Raw genomic sequence first — 27479 nt, 5'->3', positions numbered from 1 at the left:
GCAGAAGCGACAGCGGCTCGAGAGCGGCTTCTCATGCCCTTCTCGGAATCCCGTTTCTCGATCCGACGCCAGCAGCAGACGCAGCACAGTCCATTAAACGCTTTAAAGATCTCCTCTGTCGCCGTACAGCGCGTCTCGACGGACACAAAATGACTCGCAACGGAGAAATGGGTAGGACAATAATTAATTATGCGTAAAGTTGGATGTTAAATGTTTTCGAGACATTCCACCAGTGCAGGAGAGACCGGGGCTAGTTGTCACAGATTGACACAATATAACTTTTTTCCTCAGTCAAAAGTCCAGTTTCATAAATGTGAGTTTTATCTAGCAGTTTAAAATGTCCCGAATAAGTTTTTTTTTTTTTTTTTTTTTTGTCTTCGGTTCTGCCTTAAAAATAAAATATTTTAAGTAAACGAGTGAACAAACAAACGTTATGCGTCAGATGGATTTTAATTAACTGAAAGAACTTAACTATTTCAATAGCCTACATTGAAAAGTTTGTTCTTCATAAAAGTCAGGCCAGAGAAAGTCTTTTTAAAATATATACTGTATTTGTTGTAATATATACTGAGATTTTTAAAGGTTTATTTATTTATTTGCACTTTTTGCAGGGTCCTATTGTCACAACTAACCCCATATAGTATAACAAAAATATCATTTATTGAATTAAATTGATTAAAATTTTGTAAACTATTTTCTTCATGAGCCTTAGCATGCAACAATTTTTGTGCTGGAATGAAAAACCCCATTCATTTTCTCCACAGAGGAATGAACTTCTAACACTAACTTATACGTCTGTAAAAATCTACCATGAGCTCTGAGGTTGCTATCAGTTATTTATTTTTTGAAGTTATCAGTCCACATTATTTTATATTATTTTTAAGCAATATCAATGACTGTGCGCTGAGAAGTATGCTCTCACATTCCTCTGGTTTGTAGACCCAAAACATTAGATGATAGAGAAAACACACACACACACACACGCACAGATAAGGAAGAGTTGATGCTGAAAATGTGTCTTTTTTGCTATTATCTTAATTTAAAATAATAATAATAATGATAATTTTAACAGTGCAGTTTCCTGTGAGAAACTACACTACCCATGATCCCTCAGAGATATATCCACCAATCATAGAATCGCAGCAAACAGCTGGTGCCAAGAAAGCTCTGCAGTGACTACCCACTTTCATAAAGCACTGCCAATGACTTAATCAAGTCTCTATACTTGTAAACTAGCATACATATGGTTAACTTCAACTGCATGGTTTCTATGAATCAGTAGTTTTTTTAAAAATAGTTTTTAATTTTCTTATGTTGTTCACAGTGTTTTATCCTGCAAGTCTTGTATCAGTCAGTTGTTTCTTTGTGTTCCTCTAAATGTGGAAATTTGTGTAGCCATTCACACACAAACTCGTTTGCTCCCTTTTGAACTCTCTCTCTCTCTCTCTCTCTCTCTCTCTCTCTCTCTCTCTCTATGTCTCTCTGTCTCTCTCTCTCTCTGTCTGTCTCTGGTGACTCAGCAAAGGCAGGTGACCACTCTCTAAATATACTTTAATGTAATTTCTATTCAAACGTGTACATCTTGTATTCAAATTAGCATTGTCAAGTGATTAAAATGTTTAATCTAATTAATTATATGATGTGCTGATTATCTAATTGATCACACATCAATTTGGGCTGAGAGGTTACCCCCTCAAAAGATAATTTAGAGTCATTACTGTGTTGAATAAGAAAAGCATAGCATAGAAATTACAGAAACGTTATTGAAAAAAATATTGAAATATGAAATTATTACTATTATTATTTTAATGAAATGATACTCTACTTTGTTTGGAACTATGTTCGTTTGTTGAAATATAGCAAACATCTTAAATGTTTATTGTTTGTTGAACTGTTGTATAAAATCAATATCACATTTGCAATCATGCAGATATTCGGGAAAAAACAGCACTCTTACTCATGATATTGCTAAACTACTTATCATATAAGACAGACACCCATACAGAGACATTTTTGCCCCATATCTTCGATTTTAAGGTATATTCTAATAGGTTACATCACACAGTCATTAGTCATCCTGCATCTTGTTTGCCGTTCAGCATATGAGTGGGGTGGAAGAGCTCAGCCAATCAGAATCAAGCACCGGAACTATCAGTTTTATAAAATAAAGTTTATTCTATTTTTTTTCCTTAGGTTAACCTCCTGAGACCCAGAAAAACAATTTTAGGGGAAATTAATCATATATATTAATGTCATTACATTGTTTAGAGTATAAGTATTTATTTATTTATTTTTTTGAAAAATGATATTTCATTCATATGTTATGCTATGTCCTAGGTAGATTTATCGGTAGGCTCAGTTTAATAAATAAATAAATAAATAGACATGAATGAACATGCATAGGCAAAAACAATAGATTTTTTTTAAATCACCAATACATTTTTAGGTTTCAGGATTTTTTTATACCAAACTTTGTATAAAGGTTATTCTGAACTATGTTATAACAAAATGATTTGATATACCATTTTTTTTAATGCAAAATGTGCATAAAATGGCCACAAACAGATTTTCCAGTTATATACAATGTATCCATAAACTGTATCTTATTTGCATATTAATGTGTTTTTGGGGTAACATGTAATGAAAAAAGAAGTATAATAATGTGAGTTATAATTTAAGATTTTCATAATAATATATAATATTTCATAGTAATACTGAAATATATTTTCTTTTCCTATTCATCTGTTGTGTCTCCCAAAATGTGTAATAAACATGCTTTTGTTAAGTACATGTATGAAATCAATATATTGGTTTGAAACCCCATAACATTTTCCTAAGATGTTGATTTATGACAAACAGTTAAAAAATTTGTGAGATTTAAATGACCAAGGAGAGGGAGTGGTCACGATGAAACATCCAAACATTTGGTATCTCTGAGAAGCCCTGAATGAGTTAAAACTGTGGCATGTATAGTCTCAGAGAAAGTCACTAAAATATAATGTCCTCACATGAGGATGCAGGGTCTCCGGAGCATCACCACAACACTATATAGGACAATCGGTTTGGAAAATGGATGGATTGATGTTTTATTAGCAATAGTAGAAGATACTGTGATCGCTTATATCATCAGATGATGCGGGGGTTTACACAAAGGTCCTCTGACTGACCCGTGTTATGTTTGTAGCATCTGTATTATGAAAAAATAACAGTTAGAACACCATCCCTCCATGAAAACCGCACGTCTTGGTTTGTTATTGTATTGTTTTTGTGCTTCTTATCTCACATTTCCCTGAATTCCCCCAATATTAATTTGTCATTTTATATGTAGGTAATGTGGGTATGCAACCTGTGCCGAAAACAACAAGAAATCCTCACCAAGTCGGGAGCGTGGTTCTACAGCGGTCCTGAGGGCTCCAGATCAGGGCCCAAAGCCAAAGTAAGGGGAGGCCCACCCAGAGAAAACCAAGACCCTCTCAGAAACGGTTCAGGGATCCCAGGCAGGTCAGAAATTCATACCTTATTCACCTTACTTGTCCTCAGACAGTGTAAAATATTGCTCTTTTCGGCATTTTGTGGGTCTGATGTTGTGAGAAGGCTTTTAAGCTTGTCTCAGGATGCTTTGAGGATAATTTGTTATAAATTTGAGATCCAAGAGGTATTTTTAGGGTGGAAATGACTCCAATCAAGCATTTTTATTATTGACATAATTCATATTAAAGAAAACAGACCTCTCTGCTGTTACATGCAGATTTGTCATTGTCTTAGAGAAATTAGCAAAGATTTCTTCACTCTTTTCTCAGGATATTTCTCATTTGATATGTTATAATTAAGAATATCACTCAAAGCAGCATTAATGAACAGGAAACTGCAAACATTTGAGATCTTTGTAATATCTAGCCACACCCATGCATTGAGGGTTTTGAAGGAGCTCCTTTATTCTATTCTGTGACAGTTATCTTGGATATCCGGTTAACACTTTCTTATTCACAGCAACATTCAGTTCACAGTGACAGCTGCATCAGAGGTACTTAAGATTAAAACTAATGGATATGGATTTTGCAGTAACTGCATTGTTACATTTTAAGATGTAAATGTGAGCGATACCCGCTTGTGCTCAGGATGTTGTGATTAATACGTGGTTGCTTTCAGTATTATTACGATTATTATGATAATACCCATCTAAAAAAATTTACAATTCAGCATACTTTTTAAAAGAGTACTTATTACAGAAATAGTATGCTTTAAAGGAATATACTTAAGTGTGAACTGAATATAATGTTTTTGGAGAATTAACTGCATGCAATGTATTCTAGTTTAAATTTATATCAAATGCAGTTATTTTAACTATAAAGTACTTTTTTGACCCACTCCCCCCTCCCACCCCCAAAAATGAAAAATCTGTCATCATTTGAGTTTCTTTCTTCTTTTGACCACAAACAAAGATATTTTGAAGAATTTTGGTAAACATATAGGAGTTGGCGCCAAATGACTTCCATAGTAGAAAAAATTAAATAAATCTGTTATAAATGCCAGTACATATGCATCAGATACATTTCTTTGGCTGTTTCATTGCATCTTGCTGTTTTTATGTGTCAGAAACATCAACATAATTATCATGTGCCAAGGCTCTGTTTCATTAAGCTGTGCTCAGCTGTTTTTGAATGCAAACACACACAACATCCTTCCACAATACTTAAAGTGACCACTAACAGTGTCTCTATATTACTGTTGCATACAAAAACTCCACCATATTAAAGGAATAGTTCACACAAAAATTGAAGTTGGTTGAAAACGTTCTCACCCTCAGGCCAAACTAAACATATACAATTAAATAACACAACAAAAATGAAAAAACAAACAACTGAATCACTTGCTTACCAATGGATCCTCTGCAGTGAATGGGTGCCGTCAGAATGAGAGTCCAAACAGCTGATAAAAACATCACAATAATCCACAAATAATTGCCACACAACTCCAGTCCATCAATTAACATCTTGTGAAGAGAAAAGCTGCATGTTTGTAAGAAACAAATCCATTAAGATGTTTTTAAAGGGATAATTCACCCAAAAATGAAAATCTGCTGTTAATTTACTCACCCTCCAAGATGTAGCTGTCTTTTTTTCCTTCAGTAGATAAGTAAAGATTTGTAACTGAAACCAAGGTATGAAACCAGTGGTTCATAAAATGCAAGTCAGTGGCTGCTCATCTTTGAGAATAAAATAATAATAATTAAAAAAAAACATATCAAAGACACCCAATGATATATTAAGGTCTTGTGAAGCAAAACAATCAGTCTGTGCAACAAAAAAAACCTGAACATTATTTACGACATTATTACCTGTAATCCAGAGCCTCGGGCAAACATCTGTAGTGATGCCCAGTTTGAGAACAAATTGTTCTTTTGAACCAGTTGTTTTTGGTGAACTACTTGAACCAGAATCATCTGAATCATTTGAAGCAGTTTAAGGCTCGAGCAGCACAGATCTACAAGATACTCAATCAAAACTCACTTTTAGATGCCTGAGAGTCACTGCGACTCGAAATCAGCCCAAATACCGGCATATACAATCCTAAAATGCTGTTTTTGCCAACTCATTCAGCACACAAGTTCCTCCAACTGTCACTGAACTGAACCGAAGACCAATGAGCTGCTGATATGCGCACACTGTATGTGAACTGAGCTCTTGAATGAAGAGGCCAAATGAACATTTTTATGGTTTCTCATTGTTTATGTAAAAAGGTGAACTGATGAAGAAAAGTTGACTTTGCTTTAGACATGTGACACACGTTTCACATCATTATTGGGTGCTTTAATAATAATTGTGGATTACTGTGATGATTTATCAGCTGTTATCAGGACTCTCATTCTGACGGCACCCATTCACTGCGGAGGAACCATTGGTGTGATGTAATGCTGAATTTCTCCAAATCTGTTACCATGAAAACAAACAAACAAACAAACAAACAATACAAACACAAACAAACTCTACATCATGGATGACCTGAGGGTGATGACTTTAAGGAAATTTGAATTTTTGGGTGAACTATTCCTTCAACCAGTCACAACATAAAGGCCCATTCACACCAAAGATGAGAACTATAACTATGAATAAGAGAACTACAAATTTTACACCACAACAATAACAGCACAGAGACACAATATGGTTGGAATTACTTTCAGAATTATTTTTTTTTCAGTTGTTTAAGTATAAAAACCATTGGCAGGCAGCCAATCAGAATCCACCCAAATTTAAAGAGCATGAGCATTTAAAGAGACAGATGACAAAACTGCAGCGTGGGCTTATACAGAATGTTTTTGTCCACTGATCAAATTGTGTTTTCATAATTTTTGGCACTTTCTAGAGGACTACTATTTTTGTACTAGATTAAGTAGCCTATTAGTGGATGCTCGAGTGATGATCCTTTGTAATGATGATTATGATGATGGCAGTCGTGATTAGCTTTTATAACAACGATGGCAGAGAGAAAAAGAGAAACAAATGAAAAAAAGAGAAAATGTCCATAAAATGTGATCAATGATTGTAGCAGTGCTAGGAAATGAAAACGTGTACTCACGTCCCAGAACGCCAAAGGAGATTCGATTAGCCAAGTACAGAGACGCCCTTAGGTTGCCAGATCCTCTTCAGATATCACTTCCCAAAGTGAGCAATTTTGAACCGCGTCGATGAGGTAAATAACAAATTAGGTTGGTTCGTAAAGGTGTTACATAAATCAGTCGTGCACTGTAGAGCGCGCTGCCCCAGTGCTTTGAGCGTCGCTGAAATCAAGTCCAGCGCACTGGCCGTGTCTCAAAACCTAGTAAGATGACTGCCTGCCTAGACATCATATGCGTTCACCTACAAATGCAGTTTAGGAGGCTCGATATATTTTGCCTCTCACTTCCAGCTCACTGTAACAGTACGCTCCCGTTTGCGCATCTCTCACTGAGAGAGCCGTGCAATAAAGCAGCCCATGCGAGCGCGTCAGGAATGATGTGTGTGTGTGTGTGTGAGAGAGAGAGAGAGAGAGAGAGAGAGAGAGAGAGAGTGTCTATGCTGCTCCAGTTTGTCTGATTCTCCGAGGCGAGACAGTGGCGCATGGACGCAGCTCCAGATATTCTAGCAGCCGGTAAAAATGCAGTGCTGGTTTTCTCTCTCACTGGCACGCCGTCAGACAGAATCCATCCCCCGCTCCCAGCAGCCGCAGCAGCACCTCAGGGTTGGAGCATGAGGCGCACATCCATCAGATCTCCGGGAAAATATGGGACTTGATCGACACGGCAGCGCGTCAGATGTAGCGGTCGCGGGGCTGTGGGTGTGCTGCTGCTATTTCCTCGAGTGAAAGACTACTGGGTTCGGTTAGGGAGGAGGGGGGTTAGGTGAAAATGCAATTTGGGACATTGCGACAGTTCTGTAGCTCTTTTCTATCGCATTTTAAGCCACCCCAGAACATCTCGAAGCCGGAGCTGTTGGGACAGGCGCGAAACGGCAGGTGAGGCAATCGATACCCGCTCACCGATCGATCATCACACCAGAGCTAAACAAATACAGAAATACATTACATTGACATTCGGGTTTGAACTTACGACGCTATTTATCGCTTAAGACTGGCATGGGTGTTTTATAATGGTAACTGCGCCTCTGTGCCAAACGACTCAATTCGATACACTGTGCTGTTTGATTGAGAATATGGGAACCCTCTTTATTACAATTCCCATTAATTATTATATGCAAATTAAATGATTTATATTGCTATTTATATACTACACCTAAAGTAAAGTGCCAGAAATTAATGCTGATTATTTCATATTAGGGCATTAGACTACTTTGCACAATGTAGAAAGTGAAAAGATGCAGTTTTTACCTTAACTAGCTGGTGTGACATTTAAAATGTATTTAATGTTGGTTAATGTAGTCATTTAGCAATTTGATTCATAATATTTTTAAATGCAACCACATGATATAAAGGCTGACAAAAAAAGCATTTTACACTGCTGACTGAAAATGTTGTTGCCAGTGCACTTAATTAATTTATTTCATTATTTATTTATTTATTTATTTATTTATTATATGCTTCTTGGACTTGGATTTATAGGGCAATGGGACAAGACCACAACCCCCGCCCCATAGTGCGTTGTTATACTTTTTTTTTCTCTTGTTATCTAAATTCTTCCTTGTGCAAAATTCTATAGAAGTTTATTTTTTACATAATAAATTGCTCTCCCTCTTGCTTTTTTTTTTTTTTTTTTTTTTTTTTTTTTTGCTGATTCTTTGCTGGAGTGGATTGGAGAGTTTCTGTACGACACTAATTCAGACTGTGAGGAGCCTTGAGCTATTTATAACTCAAGCACAATAACTTGCTTTGGGGAAAATGTCCTAGTGAGTCATTCAGTGAAGTCCTGATTTATTAAGCAATGTTATGGCATGCCTGGAAACAGTGCATATGGGTTATATCATAATACAAACAAACAGCAGTGTGTTTCTTTTTTATTCACAAGATACAGGCTACAGTGTCATGGTTTCTTGGACGGGTTTACTCACGGGCGCCTTTCACAAGAGTCTTGTGTTCACAGGAGCAGTTTGTCATGTGCATGTGTCATCTGCATATAACGCCTGAATAAGATGAGAAAAGATTTGAAAAATTGCATGGCAGCAATAGTCCCATAAAATGTACAATGTAAAATAATAACCCCAAAGACACAAATAATACAGAATATTTTGGCTTGCCTTGAGTGTTTGCACATGTGCTTGAAACCATACGCTGATCTTTTACTTCAAATCAGAGTTGACATGGCATTCTCATTAAGTAATTAATCTGATGCATTTCTCAGTGAAAAGGTATATTAAATGAGGTATGGTGGTATTTTTATGAGCTTATAACTCATAAAGAGCTTTCAAAGTGTATAAATGAGTCCAAACAGTGGCAGGAATTTTTAGGGTCACATGCATTTTATGACATCGTGTCCTGTTTTTGGTAGTGCATTGTGTTCACATCAGAATTCCTTTTGAGGATTGTTTGTTTTGCACTAAGGTTCGGATGCCATGGTTTACACTTATTCAAATGAAACGCACCAACAGAACATTGCAATGTTCGTTCGTTTTATCCCTTCATTTGCTAGATATTGGACTGAAAAATACTGATGTCACTCAAACTGGGTATAATAACTTATTATTTTTTTTTAACAGTTTGTTTTATTTCAATTTCTTTTTGGAATTGGTGGATTGTAGGCCTCACTGATTTGAGCTTATTCACTACATTATTCAAAATAAATATAGCCAATATTATCCACAGGTAATGCTTATTTCACTCAAAATCTGAGGTGCATGAGTTCAAATCAACAGGCTACAAACAATCAGTTCCATAAAGAAATACAAACCCCAAGATTTGGTGATAATATAGCATCATGAAAAACTGACAAGCAATTTTTAATATGGCTGGTCATTTTTGACCAGGAACCCCAAATTAGGTAAAGGATTTAAAATTTGTACATATAGTAAAATTATTACACTTTGATGAAAATGATCAAGGCAAGTATTTTTGTAGTTTGTAGCATGTAAAAAAAAACAAAAACAAAAAGACCCGGAATATGTTTCAGGAAAGTAAATAGAGTCATTGTTGACTCACTTTTGATTCACATCCAAATGGGGATGACTTGAGCATAAATTTAAGTGTATTAAATTATTTTACTGTTATTAGGAGAATGGAATCAGAAAAAATTGAAAAAAGTGAGTCATAATTGTTTTAGCTATTTTTGTGGTGATGGACACTTTTATTCAGAGGTTATTTTTGGTTTACTTAGATCAGCTTTAAGAGATTTTACCCATCACCCACAAATCATTTCACTTATGCTGCATAATGTTTTCCGATACATACGTTACGTATTGGCAAAATGACAGACTTTAATGCAGTCGGCTGCTACATAGCTGCAAGTGACAGTCTGACTTCCAGTGAGTTTGTGTGTGTGATAATGATAATGAGATCCTCATTGCATGCTTATTCGTTTGCTTCAAAATGAGCATTTGTATATTATTTTTAAAATTGAAAAAAAAAAGAAAACATTTATAAATCACTTCCTCTGCCATTTGTAACGTTATTATTCACCTGTTATCCATTATTATCATACATATATGCTTTGTAAACCTAAAACCTTAGTTTTTTTACATTCATGTAATTCCAAATAAATTTTATACATAAATGTTACATACACTAAGAAAAATGGATGTAGAATCAGTTTTCATTTAGAAATTCCAATTAAATTTCACAAATAAGCACAGAAACAAAAAGTAACACATTGAATTAAAAATGTCATTTTGAAGTAGAAATACTGAATTTGTTTTATTTACAACTCAAGACTATTTTTTTTACAGGATATTCAGTAGTCTCACAAATAAATAAATAAATAATAATAAATAAGCAATTATGCTGGTGTGTATAGCTGTATTTCAACACATTTCCCAGTGCTGTGTATCCTGTTCTTACAATTCCACTTAGCAGCGACCCATATCTCAATGGACCGAATCATTTTCCTGTATCCTGGTCTCTGTGCTAATGCTGTTGATATTGCATGTGAGTGGTGGGCTACAGAAATGGAATCTGACTCCCTCAGATGTCCTAATTAATTGCCAGCCACATTTCGGCCTCTTTCACTCTGGCTGATTTACTCCCTCAATCATTGATTATTTAGGAGCTGTATTTTCTCTAGTGTACTCTCTTCCCAAAAGCACTCGCTCTGAATCAGTCAGGCCTTGTGCACCAGCTCCTTTTAATGGAAATCCAAACCGATCGATGGACAGTCAGAGCAGCCCATCCCGCTGCGGGCTGGAGCTGTTATAATGTTGGACTGGATGATTCTCTCTTTTCAAGTGGTGGAAAGTCAAAGAGCTGCAGCTCCAATGATGAAAGTAAACATGCTTATTATGCACCACATGTTATAAGAGGCATGTTTCAGGTCTCTTCTGTTCACTAAGGCTGCATTTATTTGTTTTCAACATTGATAATAATCTGAAATATTTTTTAAGCATCATTAGAATGATTTCTGAAGGATCATGTGACACTGAAGACTGGAGTAATGATGCTGAAAATTCAGTTATAATAAGAGAAATAAATTACACTTTAAAATAGATTCACATAGAAAACAGTTATTTTTAAATTTTAATGAATATTTTGCTATTAAATGCTATTTTGAATGTATTTTTGATCAAATACACTGAACAAAATAATAAATGCAACACTTTTATTTTTGCCCCCATTTTTCATGAGCTGAACTCAGAGATCTAAGACTTTTTCTATGTACTCAAAAGGCCTATTTCTCTCAAATATCGTTCACAGATCTGTCTATATCTGTGTTAGTGACCACTTCTCCTTTGCCGAGATAATCCATCCACCTCACAGGTGTGGCATATCAAGAAGCTGATTAAACAGCATGATTATTGCACAGGTGTGCCTTAGGCTGGCCACAATAAAAACCCACTCTAAAATGTGCAGTTTTATCACACAGAGAATTTGGCAGTACGTCCAACTGGCCTCATAACCAAAGACCACGTGTAACCACACCAGCCCAGGACCTCCACATCCAGCATCTTCACCTCCAAGATCGTCTGAGAACAGCCACCCGGACAGCTGCTGCAACAATTGGTTTGCATAACCAAAGAATTTCTGCACAAACTGTCAGAAACCGTCTCAGGGAAGCTCATCTGCATGCTCGTCGTCCTAATCGGGGTCTCGACCTGGCTGCAGTTCATCGTCATAACCGACTTGAGTGTGCAAATGCTCACATTCGATGGCATCTGGCACTTTGAAGAGGTGTTCTCTTCACAGATGAATCCCGGTTTTCACTGTACAGGGCAGATGGCAGACACCGTGTATGGTGTCCTGTGGGTGAGCGGTTTGCTGATGTCAGCGTTGTGGATCGAGTGGCCCATGGTGGCGGTGGGGTTATGGTATGGGCAGCTGTATGTTATGGACAACGAACACAGGTGCATTTTATTGATTGCATTTTGAATGCACAGAGATACCATGACGAGATCCTGAGGCCCATTGTTGTGGCATTCATCCACGAACATCACCTCATGTTGCAGCATGATAATGCACGGCCCCATGTTCCAAGGATCTGCGCACAATTCCTGAAAGCTGAAAACATCCCAGTTCTTGCATGGCCAGCATACTCACTGGACATGTCACCCATTGAGCATGTTTGGGATGCCCTGGATCGGCGTATACGACAGCGTGTTCCAGTTCCTGCCAATATCCAGCAACTTCACACAGCCATTGAAGAGGAGTGGACCAACATCCCACATGCCACAATCAACAACCTGATCAACTCAATGCGAAGGAGATGTGTTGCACTGTGTGAGGCAAATGGTGGTCACACCAGATACAGACTGGTTTTCGGACCCCCCAATACAGTAAAACTGTACATTTTAGAGTGGCCCTTTATTGTGGCCAGCCTAAGGCACACCTGTGCAATAATCATGCTGTCTAATCAGCATCTTGATATGTGAGGTGGATGGATTATCTCGGCAAAGGAGAAGTGCTCACTAACACAGATTTGTGAACAATATTTGAGAGAAATAGGCATTTTGTGTACATAGAAAAAGTCTTAGATCTTTTAGTTCAGCTCATGAAAAATGGGGGCAAAAACAAAAGTGTTGCGTTTATAATTTTGTTCAGTGTAAATGCAAACTTAGAGTGCAGGAGAGACTTTTTAAAATGTTTTCTTGGTTATATTATTGTAGTTCAGCTATTGTAACAGTAACTTATATTATAACATTGTATAGAAATTTAGAAAATTGTATAGATTTAGAAAATTCTGTTTGTTTTTTTATACTTGCACACCTTGCACAGACCATTAACTGAAAACTCTACATGATTAAAGTGAAATGTTTAATGAAGTCTTTATCTTGTTATTTCTTTAGACATGGTGCAAATGGAACTGGATTTTGATATTTTCTGAAGAAAGTGGGTGTGAGTGCTGCTTACCTGTGCAGATCTCAGTGGCACAGTGATGGGGTGCTGTGGGTGTTTGCAGAGGTGTTGCTAAAAAAGGCCGCTGCGTGTGGTTTGTAAGGATTTCTGAGTGTTTTGTTGAGTGTTACTATGCAGTTGCCATGGTGTTGTGGGTGCATTGCTTTGTTTGGTGGTTACTTACTGGCCCATCAAATAAAAGCCCACCTGTGGCTGGGCGATAGGGCAAATAATACAATTTTGATATTTTTTTCAGAAGGTTTGGCAGATTCAAGAAAATGATTTAGATATTTTTTTAACATTTAACTATTCAACCTAAAAATGTTAACATTCTCTTTATTAAAAAGTTATTTTCCAAGTGCAACACATGAAGAAGGTGTTTGCATTACACTGCGCTGCTTTTCGATTGTTTTTTTTCTTCTGTGGGAACATGCATTTGATGGATGTGTTTGACCGCTGTGTTTGTGTCCTCGTATCTTTTGCAGTGTCTCGTGCATGAAAAGCCCTCCTAAAAATGGCTCACAAGTTAAAGGTGCAGTAGGAGATCTTGGAAAATGCTAACTTTAGCCTGATGGCACTGAAAGCGAACGTCCCACCCTCCCTGCAAATCACTGTCCAAAGCCACGCCTCCTGAATGCATGAAAGCGAAGTACACAAACACATCAGATGACCAGAGACAACATTACTACAATAGGCTGCATTATATGTCATTAAACTGGTGAGAAAGCTTTATGGTACAGTTAGTAAAAATACTATAATACCAGGAAGGAAGATCAGGTTGTTGATGCTTTCCTGCCATCCTCGCTCTGTCTGCACAGCGTGCGTGAATGCGCTGATGACATATCCTGTCTGCGCAAACCAGGTGCACAGAGGTATGTTGACAGGCAGGTAGAAAACTCAATCAAAATGCTTGGAATGAGCCAAGTGTTCAGTGGAGCTCTCCAACTGATTTCTTCAATTCATGGGTTTAGGTATTATTTATATGAGCCTGTCGCCGATATATTTTTTTTACAGAACATATAACGGAGATAAAATGATTGAAATGGTGTAATTACTTAGTTTGTCCAGCAGAGCATGCTTCATTGTTTGGTACTGGTGACCTGGATGAAACGATTCAACCTGTTAACCCGCACCTGGACACCGACGCACTGAATGCTCTTTGTTTGCACTTTGCACTTTGGGGCAACTAGACATAGTCTCAGAAAAATGGTTGCAGGATTCTCATTTTTCATGGTATCTACTTCAGATTTGAAATAGAAACTCATGAGACATGTGACTTTCAACCCATTACTTTTCTGGATTGCTCCAGGACTGATTTCATGTATTTTTATATGAAAGAAATGTTTTTTAGTGTGGTACAATTTTTTTCAAGGCAGTTCAGTGTCTATAACTTTTTATCCTTTTGAGCATTATCAACTGTGGATGATGGACAGTAAAACCCAAAAGGTCTTCTTTCTAAAAACACCAAAATTGTGTGTGTAGCACACTGAAGTCAGGAACTATTACGTTACTATTAAGTTAGGAAGGTCATTTTCAGCTGTGAGTTCCATAATGGGGGGTGCTGGTTAACAGGTTAAAGCTTAAGTCTATGGAAAACCATTGAAACGGCGTATCTCCGTAATGGCTTGGCGAATCCACACCAAATTTGGGGATCCCTTCAGCTCGAGGAACCCTCTCGAACACAATCGAGTGTATGTCTAGAGACCCTCTTTCCGAATTTGGTGGAAAACCACCGCCACGTTCGCGAGATAGTGACACCAGTCAACACTTTCACTTCAGTAAGGAGGTCTCTTGTTTAGGCAGCATTCAAGCGTTGTCTTATTTGACCGTAAGTGCCATGCGATGTGGACTTCACATGAAATTCCACCAAGATTCCAGTTCCACGGGAACATACAGATTACATTCAAAAGGCATTAAAGTGTGCAAGACATGAATTTACATTGTATTTATTTACAGAGGTATATTATGTCACACTTCACACTTCTCTAGTAAGTTTCGTCTGTGTGTGAAGACAGTAGTGCAAATCTGTGAATGAATGTCCCGAAGTGAAATAAACTTCAACGGAATAAAGTTGAATGGGTTCGAATCTGGGGCCGGCAATACCACGACTGAGGTGCCCTTGAGCAAGGCATCAAACCCCCAACTGCTCCCCAGGCGCCGCATATATATTCTGTTTATGTATATACTGTATTCTATATTTAGTACCAGTCAAATGTTTGGACACACAAATGGGAAAGTGTCCAAACTTTTGACTGGTATCGTACTATAATATACACAAAGAATATAAGCCGATATATTGATATCTGCCTTTTTTACTCCCTAATATCAGTATCGGTATTGGCCCCAAAAAATCCATATCAGCCGGGCTCTATTATTTATACACGAAAGACACAATGGATTGTTTTGATTTTGGACTCATTACAATCGTGTGAATCTGCTGTAAATAATGATATTTTCCACAATCTTTGTATGTTTTGTGAATTTATGAATGAAAACGTAACCTATATTTTTCTTAATTTAATGGTTTCATTTGTGTGGTAATATCATAAGGAACATCTTTAGATCTAATGAACAAATTATGAGTTTGGGCTCCTTTAAAATTTTCTGAAAATAATGACGTGCAATTTTCCATGATCTATGCATGTTTCATGAAGTTATGAATAAAAGCACAAAGTGAAAGTACAGTAATTTATTATGCTGTGCCTCAAGCACACCTATCTGGTTTCATGTGTTACAACTCTATGAACGGAATCTTTCAATCTGATTGATGGATTATGCTAAATGTGGGCTCTTTTTAATCGAGAAAATTTTCTGAAAATAATTTTTCAAGATTTTTATTTTTTTATTTTTTCAGTTTTTCAAGATCTATGAATGTTTTGTGAAGCTAAAACGGCACAGGACTGCAACCTCGCTACGTGTCCTAATTCTGTTTTATGTGTTATGTGTTATGAGAGATATCTTTAGATCTGAACGATGGATTATGGTGAGGATTATTGGGCTCTTTTCAGGAATTTCAGATTGACTGAAATAATATTTTAGATCGTGTGCAATGAGATTGGCAGTCACAAGCTACTCTGGGAAGCTACTCTGAAACTGTAGCTTGACCAGCTACAAGCTACTCATAAATTAAAGTAGTTAATCTACATTCAAGCTACCCTTTAGAAAAAGCAGTTAGCTGCACTACAAGTTACTGTCAAAAAGTAGCCAGCTACATTGAAACTACTATAAATTTTTATTATTATTATTTTAACATTTACCATTACAAATAACTAAATAATTGTTAATGAAGCATTCTAAAAAGGTTATAAGTAAAATATAATGAAATTATAAGTAAGATATTTGGGGTTTATTGTAATGCAATCATAATTTCAAAGAGTAAGTCATTTCAATAGCAAAAAGTGTCCCAATCGTTTGATTTTTTAAAACTATCTGATACACACAATAATAAAATATAGTTAAAGTTACATTATCTCAAACTGACTGTCAAAGTGCAAAATTGCTACAAACATAACATCAATGCAAGAACAAAATGAATGCAACTTAAACTAGATATGGAGGTGTCATAAAAGAAGCATGTTAAACTCACAGCTCATGCGGTATTTACTGTGAATGGAGACATCAATAATCAGCTGTGCGCGTGAACACTGCGCTTTGCGTGAATCCCGCCGCAACCATCCTTTGCCAAATGATAAACACACTACTGTATCGCAATTTTATTTTCTGTTCGATTAGTGTTCATTACAAAACTGTGGGGGGACAGATTGTATTATGATGGTTTGTCATTCATTGTAAACTTTACATTTGATAGAGTGCAATAAAGCAGGAAAATTAATCAGTTTAAAAAGGCTATTATTCACCTCCTGTATATGGAGATCAACATAGATTGCATTTTAATCTTTGTTTTGCATCAATTACAGTTGATTCATGTGAAACATCCAGTCCTGTACATCCTTTTGCAAAATCATCAGATGATCTCTTGTCGGTGGAAAGACTGTAAAGTCGCACGATGCATGATATCACAACAGATGGTGGTAATGTAGTTTGTGATCTAGTCAATACATTATAGGCTCGTGACTCATCAGAACGCAAAGCAGAATGTAGCATTTGGTCGTGCTACACCACGACTTGCTGGAAAAAGTAGTTAGCTACTGGAAAAGCCACACTGTTTTAAAAGTAGCAGAGCTACCGTCACGCTACTGAGAAATGTAGTTACGACAGTAGCGTCGCTACTTGTAGCTAGCTACTCCCTAACACTTTGAGGCAAAGTGATTTCAAAGTGAGGTTTTTTTTGTTGCACATCCAGGAAATTATTTGGTAGATGTGTTTCCGTCATCGTTTATGCATGTTTTCTTCTCCAAAAAATAAATAAAAATTCCACCTCAATTGATAGCATACATTTTTTTAATGCACATTTTAAGATTTTATACGTACCTTGACATTTCCATCTAGTGTTTTTTATGCAGTTTGACAAAATGTGCATTCAAATATGTGGATGGAAACATAGCTAATAAGTTTATGGGATTTTTTCACTTTTATTTGCTGTCTGCCACCAGCCACACGATTTGAGTCGTTATTCATTTCTAAACAGTGTGGGCTGAGTTATAGTAATAACAATAGTGAGCGTTGCCTTATCATGCAGCACTAATAAGGTCAGGGCAGACGCAATAGACAAGGTGAAGATAAATCAAGACTTGGAGTTTGGTGTTGGTTTATTGATCCTTAAGCTGAGGTTAAATTTAAATGACGCCATTTAGCTGGCAGGATATTTGTCCTAATAAGATCATTGATTGGTTGATTAACAGCATTGTGAATCTATTGAGTTAATTACACCAACGAGAAAGATGATTTTTGAGCCTCTGTCACAGTCGTTGTTACAATAAGTAGCCACTAAAGAACAGAAAGTGATGATGACACTGTTGGGAGCCTGGTTCCTTCATTGTGTTTGAAGAGGAAGATACGTTTAGCATTAAAGATGGTCAGTTAGATAGCAGTGGCCTTGCTTAGTCAACAGGAATAGATCAATGCATGCGATGGGAGGCTGCTTGACCTTTGCCTAGTAGGTCAGGGTTCTCAGATCACGAATGTAGTTATTTATATAGGACAGACGAGAGTCTGCCAATAATATTTCATCACATTGTACTTAGATTATCGTTTTCCTTTGTAAGATTGAGTTGTGCAGGAACAGAAAAATGTGAAGTTTACATCTGGAGATGTTCAATATATTTCAAGAAAATAGCGGGGAAAGTGATGCAGTGCATGAGATGCACTTGGTGCAGTGTGTAGTAATATAAGTACTGTAGTATTTAGTGTTACTTTTTGGAGGAGTAAATAACATAACAATACATTGTTATTTCTAATGGAACGTAACACTTTGCTTTCTTTCTTCTCACACTCATTTGGCTAAAGACTGGAATACACTATACATTTTTCCCATATATTTGCTTGGCCTGGGCTGAAATATCAATTTCTTGATTTGAACCGATTCTCATTTTAATGAACCAGTATCGATTGCTAAATCCCAAGAATCGATCTATGCTGTTTTCAGTTGATGCATGAACAAAACTTAAAGAAACAATATTTGTAGTCTGCCTTTCATCCAAAAAATCGCAGTAAGCTTTGTGCTTCGTTACTTTTGATATGTAACAGTGTCAGCTTTTAAATTCTATCAATAAATACAGTTTTAGCACTCTTTAATGTGGCCTGACAAATGAAACCAAACATTCATTTTTTCATTTTTTTTTCAGCTACTTCATAAATGAAAAATTGCCATTTTCTTTCATTTTTTCAAATTGACTTTTGTTAAATTGTGACTTCATCAGTGATAATTTGAATCAATAAAATAAATAGTTTTTTTTCTAATTTTCAATTTTTTTTATATCTTACAATTTGCGCTGTGGGCTGTACCATTACCGCAGACTTTATCATAAATGCTTAACATGGCTTAATGTATCCTACTAAACCAGTGACACTAGAGGACACACCTTATTAATAATAAACATATAGGCTATTATTTACAGACAAGCAGAATAGCCCAGAACAAATTGTGCTAAATTGCACGTTAAGTGTTTTGTGTCCCACTGAAAACCTTAAGAAAATACGTGGGTCAATGGACGAAGACAGTGGTATAAATTTAAAAGCCCAAACTCTGTATGTTTATTAATACAATGTATTAATAAAGCATAGGTTACTAGGTACAGGAAAGAAGATGAGAATATGAACCCTACACGCTAAACTGTTATCCTCCATAGGCTTAATGGAAGAAGACGGTGTAACAGTATGGCCAAATTTGGTATACACCGTATTTATGTTGCCTTCTGCGAAGCAGATGTGACGGGAATATAAACACAACACGCAAAGTCTCAAGTTAAGCATTTTCCTCCCTATGAAAACCATTATTTGAAAATGCTTAATATGGCTTAATGCATTAAGACAGTGATTAAAGAAGCAAAGCATGCACCTTATTAATAAAGTATAGCCTACTATTTACACACAAGCAGAAGAGCCCAGAATATGAATGCAACACGCAAGTTTCATGTGAAGTCATTTCCTCCCATATAAAACTGTCTACCATACACACACAACCACCGGGGGACATTCTAAAACGCTTAACGTGGCTTACTGCATTAACAATGTGTTTTTAAAGGACCAAATTCAGTAAATACAATATTAATAAAGCATATAATGTACAGATAAGCAGGTGAGTCCAGAATTAGAACGCAACGTGTTTAATTGCGCGTTAAGGCTTAATGCATTAAAACAGTTTTTAAATGACCATTATTAACATAGGCTAAAGCTTTACAAGCATTTTTACAAATTTGCATTATCGTAGTTTATAGTGAGACAATAATGGTATCTTTTTCAAAAAACACACATTTTGAAACTTGTTTTCAGGCCCCTAAAATGCTGCCATTGTGTAAATGAATGGGCAAGATGCATAAAAGGTTTTTGTCTAAACACCCCTAAATTGAGAGAGACTTTCTTCTTGAAAAATAATTGACATGTTCTATACCTGACTGCATATATATCCAAATGAATCAATATCAGATGGAACTGAATCAAGATTTAAATCAAATTTCGTAACAAGCTCTCAATACCCAGCCCTAATATTTGCCCAGATTTGCAGTCTGGAGAAGTTGACGCTATAGTTGCAGAAAGTCTGAAGAAATCTGCAGATTCGAATTGACAGATTTCATGGAAAATCGAGTAGTATGATGGACAGACTCTGTTTTTTTGCTTCAGACTCATCCATCCAGAGGATTTCAAACACCTCTGATATTTTGAGCTGATTTTAAAGCCATATTGTTTTCATTTGTCATGTGTCTCCGAGGCACGGGTTGCATATATGCTGCATGTCGAAGCATTTTAGCAAGTACAAGCTCAATATTGGTGCGTCCCTACATCCCTGCCATTTTTGACTCCACATGAAAAGGCTGCACTCAACACTCCTTGCTACACTGTAGAGTGTCATTTCCCAAACCCACAGCCGTTTCATCCTCCCAGAGCTCCCATCCGCTCCGTCACTGACAGCAGCATGACATCTCTCTGCCTTTGATAATACGCAAAGAAATATTCATCACTTCTGCCCTTGAGAAACAAACTTTGCTATAGAAATAACAGTGATACTTGGCTTCGAGCGGGCCGCCAACGCATTTTTAGCTCTCTGTGCTCAGCGCCACTGCAATTTTCTGCACTTCAGCCGTCGTGCGTCGCACTGCATTTTTCTTTTGTGTGAAATCTGATTGAAAGTGCTAGAAAGGGCTTGACTGGAGTGGATGAATTGGGCAGTGTTTATCAGAGAGAAAAGGGAGAGAAAACCTGTTTTCATTTAAAACGAGACGAGAAAGTCTCCCGTCTGACTGCACCACTCACCCACGTCTCTCGCAGCGCTGTGCTGCATCGCATGCGTCAGAGGCACCAACGTGTTTTCATTTGTACTCTTTTCCTCGCATCCTCTTTTAAGGCTGCTGACTCGCCCGCCATCCACTAAATAAAGAAACAAATAATTTATTCAGCAGCCTGCAAGGCACTCTACAGCCCTATGACCTGCCTGTCTGGGCCCAAAATAGAGACGGTCTGTGTGTGGCGCTGGACTAAGTGATTCAAATCCCACCACACTGGAGTGGCCATTAGTTACAGAGTGATCCTTACAAGACACGAAGTGCATTTTACTCACCCTTATGTCATTCCAAACATGCATGACTTTCTGTTTTTTTTTTTGGGACACAAAAAGAGAAATTCTGAAGTGCCACTTCTTTTCCATGCAGTTTCAAGCAGTGGGAACTGACAAAATTATTCACCATAAAGGCATCATGAAAGTATGGATTTTGTTCAAAGTCTTCTGAATTTATATAATGTTTTTTTTGTTTGTTTGTTTTTTTTTTGTGAGAAACAGACTGAAATAAAAATAGGATTGTTCAACTGATCAGTTTGATTCACAAACAAATCTTTCAGATGATTTTGTGAACCTGATCAAATGATTCATCAGAGAGATCCATCTCAAAAGAAAAACTGTCAATGAAAAATGACTTTTGTTCTGTTCCTCACACAAAGCTATTGTATGACTTTAGAAGACTTGGAATGTAGTGCACAAGTCATATGCACTACTTACATAATATGTTTTTGAAGTTTGAAAGATTCAGTCCCCATTCATTGTATACTACTGTTCAAAATTAGGGTTTTTTAAAAATGTTTTTTATTTAAGTCATGCGACTAAATTAATTTAATGAAAAATACAATAAAAACATTAATATTGTGAAATATTATTGCAATTTACAGTAACTGTTTTCTATTTAAATATATTTTAAAAAGTAATTTAAATGTGATCCTTCAGAAATCATTCTAATATGCTGATTTGCTGCTCAAGAATCAATTGAAATTTAATAGAGAAATGTTTTGTAACATTATGAAACTCTTTATTCTCACTTTTGAACAATTTAATGCATCCTTGCTAAATAAAATTATGATTTAATGAAAATGAGAAAAATTTATAAATCTTACTGAACCCTAAACTTTAGAACAGTAGTGTAATTGCAAGGGAAAGCATGTAAAAAAAAAAAAAATTGTGTAGAAAAATAAGTCATACAGGTTTGGAAAGACATGATGGTGAATAAACAATGACCGATTAGATATGAATATTCATATTTTGTGTGAACTATTTTTTAAGTCTTCCCCCTCTGTTGGAAAGAGAGGAAGTTGACTGGGCTTTGGACCTTAAGCAACAGCATTCCTCCATCAGAAGTGCAGCGTTTGAGTGATGTACCTTGAATCGGAAGAGTAGGTAATTAAAATCAGTGCATATTTGGAACACAACGAGCATACTAATAGATCCAGAGTACTGCACCAGCGTTCTGGAGCATTCGCTACTGCCTTCTGAAGTATGACTCATGTCTGGCACAATATACTTAATGCAGAGTAACATTTCTGAGTGCCATTGTCTCTGGATGGCGTTGCTTTGGTGGTTGGTTGGGGGGGAGCAACCACCCAGCAACACCTTAACAACTTAATGACCATATAGCAATGTGTTAAAGCAATCAGAACACCCTAACAACCACCCGGAGCCTTAGCAACCACATCCTGAGTTACGTCTTCTGCCATTTTAGAGAGTATCACAATGCATACGCACACTTTCCCCCAAACATAAACAGTGCTGATTATGCTGATTACGTCCAATACGTTCTTGGGTACTCTCCAAAATGGCAGAAGACGTAACTCGGGGGAAAAGAATAGTTAAATAAAATATGTTATTTTTATTTTCTTTGTGCTCAAAAAGTATTCTCGTAGCTTTGCAAAACTGAAGTTGAGCCACTGATGTCTCATGGACTGTTTTAATGATGTCCTTACTACATTTCTGGACCTGGGAACATTACAGTTGTGTTGCTGTCTATGCAGGGTCTGAGAGCTCTCACATTTCATCAAAAGTATCTTAATTTGTGTTCCGAAGATGAACGAAGGTCTTATGGGTTTGGAACAACATGAGGGGGAGTAATTAATGACAGAATTTTCATTTCGGGGTAAACCAACCCCTTTAAAGGGGTCATCGGATGTCCATTTTTCACAAGTTGGTATGATTCTTTAGGGTCTTAATGAAAAGTCTATAACATACTTTAGTTAAAATTTCTCAATGGCGACCCGTTTCAGTGCATGTCCCTTTAAATGCTAATGAGCTCTGCTCACCCCACCCCTCTCTTCAGTTAAAGTCACAATTCTTATTCATGCAGTTATAACTGCTCAAAAACTATTTAAAATACATTTGTAAATGACCCTTAGACTGCCTTAGATCGAGGCAGCAGTTTACTGTCTGGGATTTGTCTGTTGCGCCGCATCCAGTATACACAGCATCACTGATTATAACGAGTTCTACAGTATTTTGTTGTGCCGGGACGCTTGTGTCAGGTGTAGACACGGTGTGAGACTGTTAGCTTTAGCCACATTCATCGTGGAACATGCTAACTAACACATTATTATTAAAGATTCATCAAAAAAATTCTCTTCTTCTGTAGGTGAAGCTGGAACATAAAATGATTTGTGCGAAAATAAATGCATTTAGGTAGTTCGGGAGCACATTCCCTTATAAAAACAAATGGAATCCACTGCGTCTTCAGCGGATCGGATGTCGGGAGTAATTGACGACTGCTGTGGACATCCAACAACAAAACACCTCAATCACTTTGGAGACATTCTTGTCTACACCTGCTCTGGCATCGAAACAATGGTGGACTGTATACAGCACACTCATTTTTATCATTATAGGGTGGTTGTGTCGCCAACACACATTTAAATTCAAACTAGGTCTGTCAAAAGGGCTGATAAACTAAATTCAAATTTTCATTTAAATATTATCAGTATTCTGATTATATTCAAATGTAAAAGGCATAATTTCAGTTAGGACGAACAAGCTTTTGGCTTCTCTTCTAAGGCCACAAGAGGGCGCATCAAGCAATATATTACTAATGCACATTTACTAAAGCAATAAAATAGCAAGACTATCTGTGAAAAGTACATAATGTTTATAAACCAAACTTAATTAAGTTGCTTAAACAATTATAAACAAAACATATTTAATATGAAGGGACAAAAGCCAATCACACAAAGTACTTTTTCCATTTAAAAACATGAGATGCAGTGGGATGAAAAAAAAGAACGCCATAAACTCTCGAGACATATTTCATAAGTTGATCTTACTCTAATTTTACACGCCTTTTAAACATGCGCTCTTTTGTGAGAGATGCGAGTGCAACAGTGATAGATGTCTCTCTAGAAAATATGTGTTCTGTGTGAACAGCTTAGTTTCAGTTTTGACGTAAATAAGATTTTCTCCGCATTGATGTTCTCTTTTTCTGCAATATTTTTAATGAAAAACACAGCAGCGCCACCTCTAGTGGCTTCAACTGGATAGGCTAACAAAAACATTAAAAAGCAACGACACTTACATCTTCATTGCATTTCTTGCGCCACTGATAAGGCAGCCTGACGCACACCTAAAATTTAACCCTCTGAGATCTAGGGGGTTTTGGGGGCCTGGAGAAATTTTGACATGCCCTGACTTTTGTGCTTTTTTCAGTTGCTTATAAACATATACATGGCTAAACTGGGCTACAATAATATGTAAATAGCATGCATGTACATGAGTGTGTTTTTGAGAAAACAACATTTATGCATGGTTAGTGAAAAACTAAAATTTTGAAGTCATTGAAATAAGGTCATAAAACAAATACACAACATTTGTTCACAAGACTGTCAAACCTGGAGCTTGTAGCCTAGAATTTCTGCTTCAAAATGATGTGAAAATCATCTTGTTTACTCACACACAGAAAACAATAGATTGATTTAAATTTTCTAAGACACTTTTTGTTTCGAAAGGGCATATGTGAGTAGGCGTGATTAACCGTGAATATTTGTGTGATTCACACCTGAGAAGACAAAGGCCCGCATAATGAGCTGCATAATGAGCCTTTCAGCCAGGTGTGTGACCAAGAGAGAAGAGTTACAATAAAGAATGTGAGGACAAAGTAAATGTATATATTTTTATATTTGTAGTTTATTTAGAATATATTTAATTATCCCACAAAATAATTTGAGATTCACTTGCGAGTGAAGTTAAACAGTTTATTATGAACAATCAAAGTTGACTTTCAAAGCTGAATTTATCTGGCAACCCTGGCTTGATCTACGGGTGATTCATACTGTAGGATCAAATAGAATTGCTTTTATTGGCCAATACCAATTAATGGCCAATATATTAGTGCATTCCTAATGGTTTGTGTGCCTCTTAAGGTTCATGTGTCCAGTATTCGCCTGCCTGTGCTTTATCTTATTAGCAGGTCTGTTTACCTCAACAGTTGTTGATTCTCTTTCCCGAATGCTCTTCACCTCTTCCATGGAGTGTGTCCCACTCTACTGGGGTATGCCCTACTTACGGCATGTGCGTGTGTGTGTTTTGAGAAGCTAATAAGGCAGTCTTGGAGCATTTACATGGAAGCAGGTCAGTCGGATCCCTCTCGGTGAGAGGCTGTGATCTCGGCTGCTGTCTGATGGCTGTGTGGAGGCTCCAGCAGGCCCATCACAACACTGCTCAAATCAATGTACGGGAGCAGATTTGATTTATACCATCTGTGGAATAAAGTAGGACTGGATGATGAACCTTGCTAGAACTAGCGTTCCCTCTGTTTTAAAATACCTGAATTGGTGTAGCCTAATGTTTCACCCTAAAATCATACTCTGTCATATTTGATACAAATTTCTAAGACCTCTAAGTGATTAACATGAACAACATTTTGCTGAAAAACTCTTTTGTAAACAATCTGCTACATGCCTTCTGTCTCTGATTGATAGTTTTGATTTTTTTAGCAAGTAAAAGACCTTTTAGTATAATTGTACAAATGTCCCCCTTCAGCTCGTGGTTGACATGTCTTTATCCTGTGAAATATTTGCTGACTTTCATAAAGTAAATGTAAGAATAAGGCCCAATCCCATTTGGTGTCTCGATTCTCTTTTGGTTGGAGGGATAGGGGTAAGGGGAAGGGCCAGATAACCCTTCAAACAAAGATTTTTCGGGACCACACTTCAAACGAAGGGATATGAGAATTATCTCAGCGTAAACCGCTTACAGCTGCAACAGCTGCCCAAGCAAACAAGAAGACCCATAAATGTAAGCATTTTTGGCATTAATAAAGATTTTAATGAAAAGTAATCATTTGTTTATATGTTGAATTCAATCATGTGTTCATATTTTCGGTCATGTTATTGAAAGAAATGTTTGGAGAAAAAATTTGCTAAAGTTTGCTTCTATGACCACAACATATTTTCATGTCCGATCAGTGCCATAAACACCATAGGCATTGAGGGGGCCAGTCCCCCTAATAATTAGAAATCGCTAAACTTTTTTCTCACATAAGGCCAATTTGAGAGAGAGAGATGAAAGTTGCGTGTATGTGCGCATGCACATTTTTCTTTACAAATCCTCGTTTTGTGTTTCTAATTCATGACCGGAATTTTGTTTTGTTCTCTCTCTGCATTCGTCACTAATCACACAACTCCAACGTCTTACGTCATCCGCCAGAATGCCTTCCTCATATGAAAGTTTAGATGAAGTGAGAGAAAAGTGTTTATTACATTTGAAATATGGATATTTTGAAATATGACATTTCAAAATGAATATAAATTTTTGAAGTTACGGCAATCTCTGAAATATTTTATCAGGTAGAAAAAGGAGGTTAATTATTGTTAAAAATCCTTATTTAGTGAATCAATAACAACTGGAAAAGTAATGGGGCCTTTGATTATTGTTGAAGACAATGAGGGCTTTTGAGTCAAAGAGGCTGAGAATTATTGCACTTGCAGCTCCAAATGGATTTGCACAAATAACTAGATTTGAAGATGCAAGCTAGACGTAGGAGGTTTCTAATGTACTTCTGTGCAGTTGCTTAAGATGTTCTAGGTGGTTGTTAGGCTGTTGCTTGCTGTTGTGCAAGGTGTGATCACAGCGACTAATGCATCTTAAACAGATTTTAATGGAGCACAGTGGTTGACATAAATGCTATCCTAACTATATAATTACAGATATTATATAACTAATGTAATGTGCATCTTTAACTACACATTTTCATATGCACAACTAGTCAGTCCTTAAAAACATAAACCTTAACTCAACATAACACAGGATCAGTCACACGATTAAAACTGATCTGACTTGTGATTCAGTGAGAGAGTAATTAATTCAGTAATCACTCCCACTAACTCATAAGTGTTTCTGATGTATTTGGGAAAAAAAGCCTGGGTCATTTGCTCACTTTTTTGCTGCCTGCAATGCAATATTAATATTTCACATTCAATTTAAACCGCAAGATCAAATGTAATTTCTCTGCAGCAGCACTGTAGATTCAGTGTTTAGTACAGTGCTCCATCCACATCGGCAGATAAATGCATGTGTTTAAGAACTGACCTAAAAACATGAAAGTCATAAAAAAATAATTGAGTTTCTGAGGAAGGTTCTGAATACAGTTTCAGCAGGGATGCAT

General features: G+C 36.7%; 1 protein-coding gene across 1 annotated transcript in view; it reads left to right on the top strand.

Moving 5' to 3' along the window:
* Positions 1-27479, top strand: part of LOC109062646 (regulating synaptic membrane exocytosis protein 2-like) — a 145124-nt gene that overhangs the window by 23173 nt on the left and 94472 nt on the right. Inside the window, exon 6 of the mRNA XM_042745430.1 lies at positions 3329-3501. Coding sequence (XP_042601364.1) covers positions 3329-3501 — 173 coding nt within the window. The remainder of the gene's footprint in view (positions 1-3328; positions 3502-27479) is intronic.

Source organism: Cyprinus carpio, chromosome B19 (assembly GCF_018340385.1).
Source record: "Cyprinus carpio isolate SPL01 chromosome B19, ASM1834038v1, whole genome shotgun sequence".
NCBI lineage: Eukaryota > Metazoa > Chordata > Actinopteri > Cypriniformes > Cyprinidae > Cyprinus > Cyprinus carpio.
The sequence above is the reverse complement of the archived record's forward strand: the minus strand, read 5'-3'. Positions and strand labels throughout refer to the sequence as shown.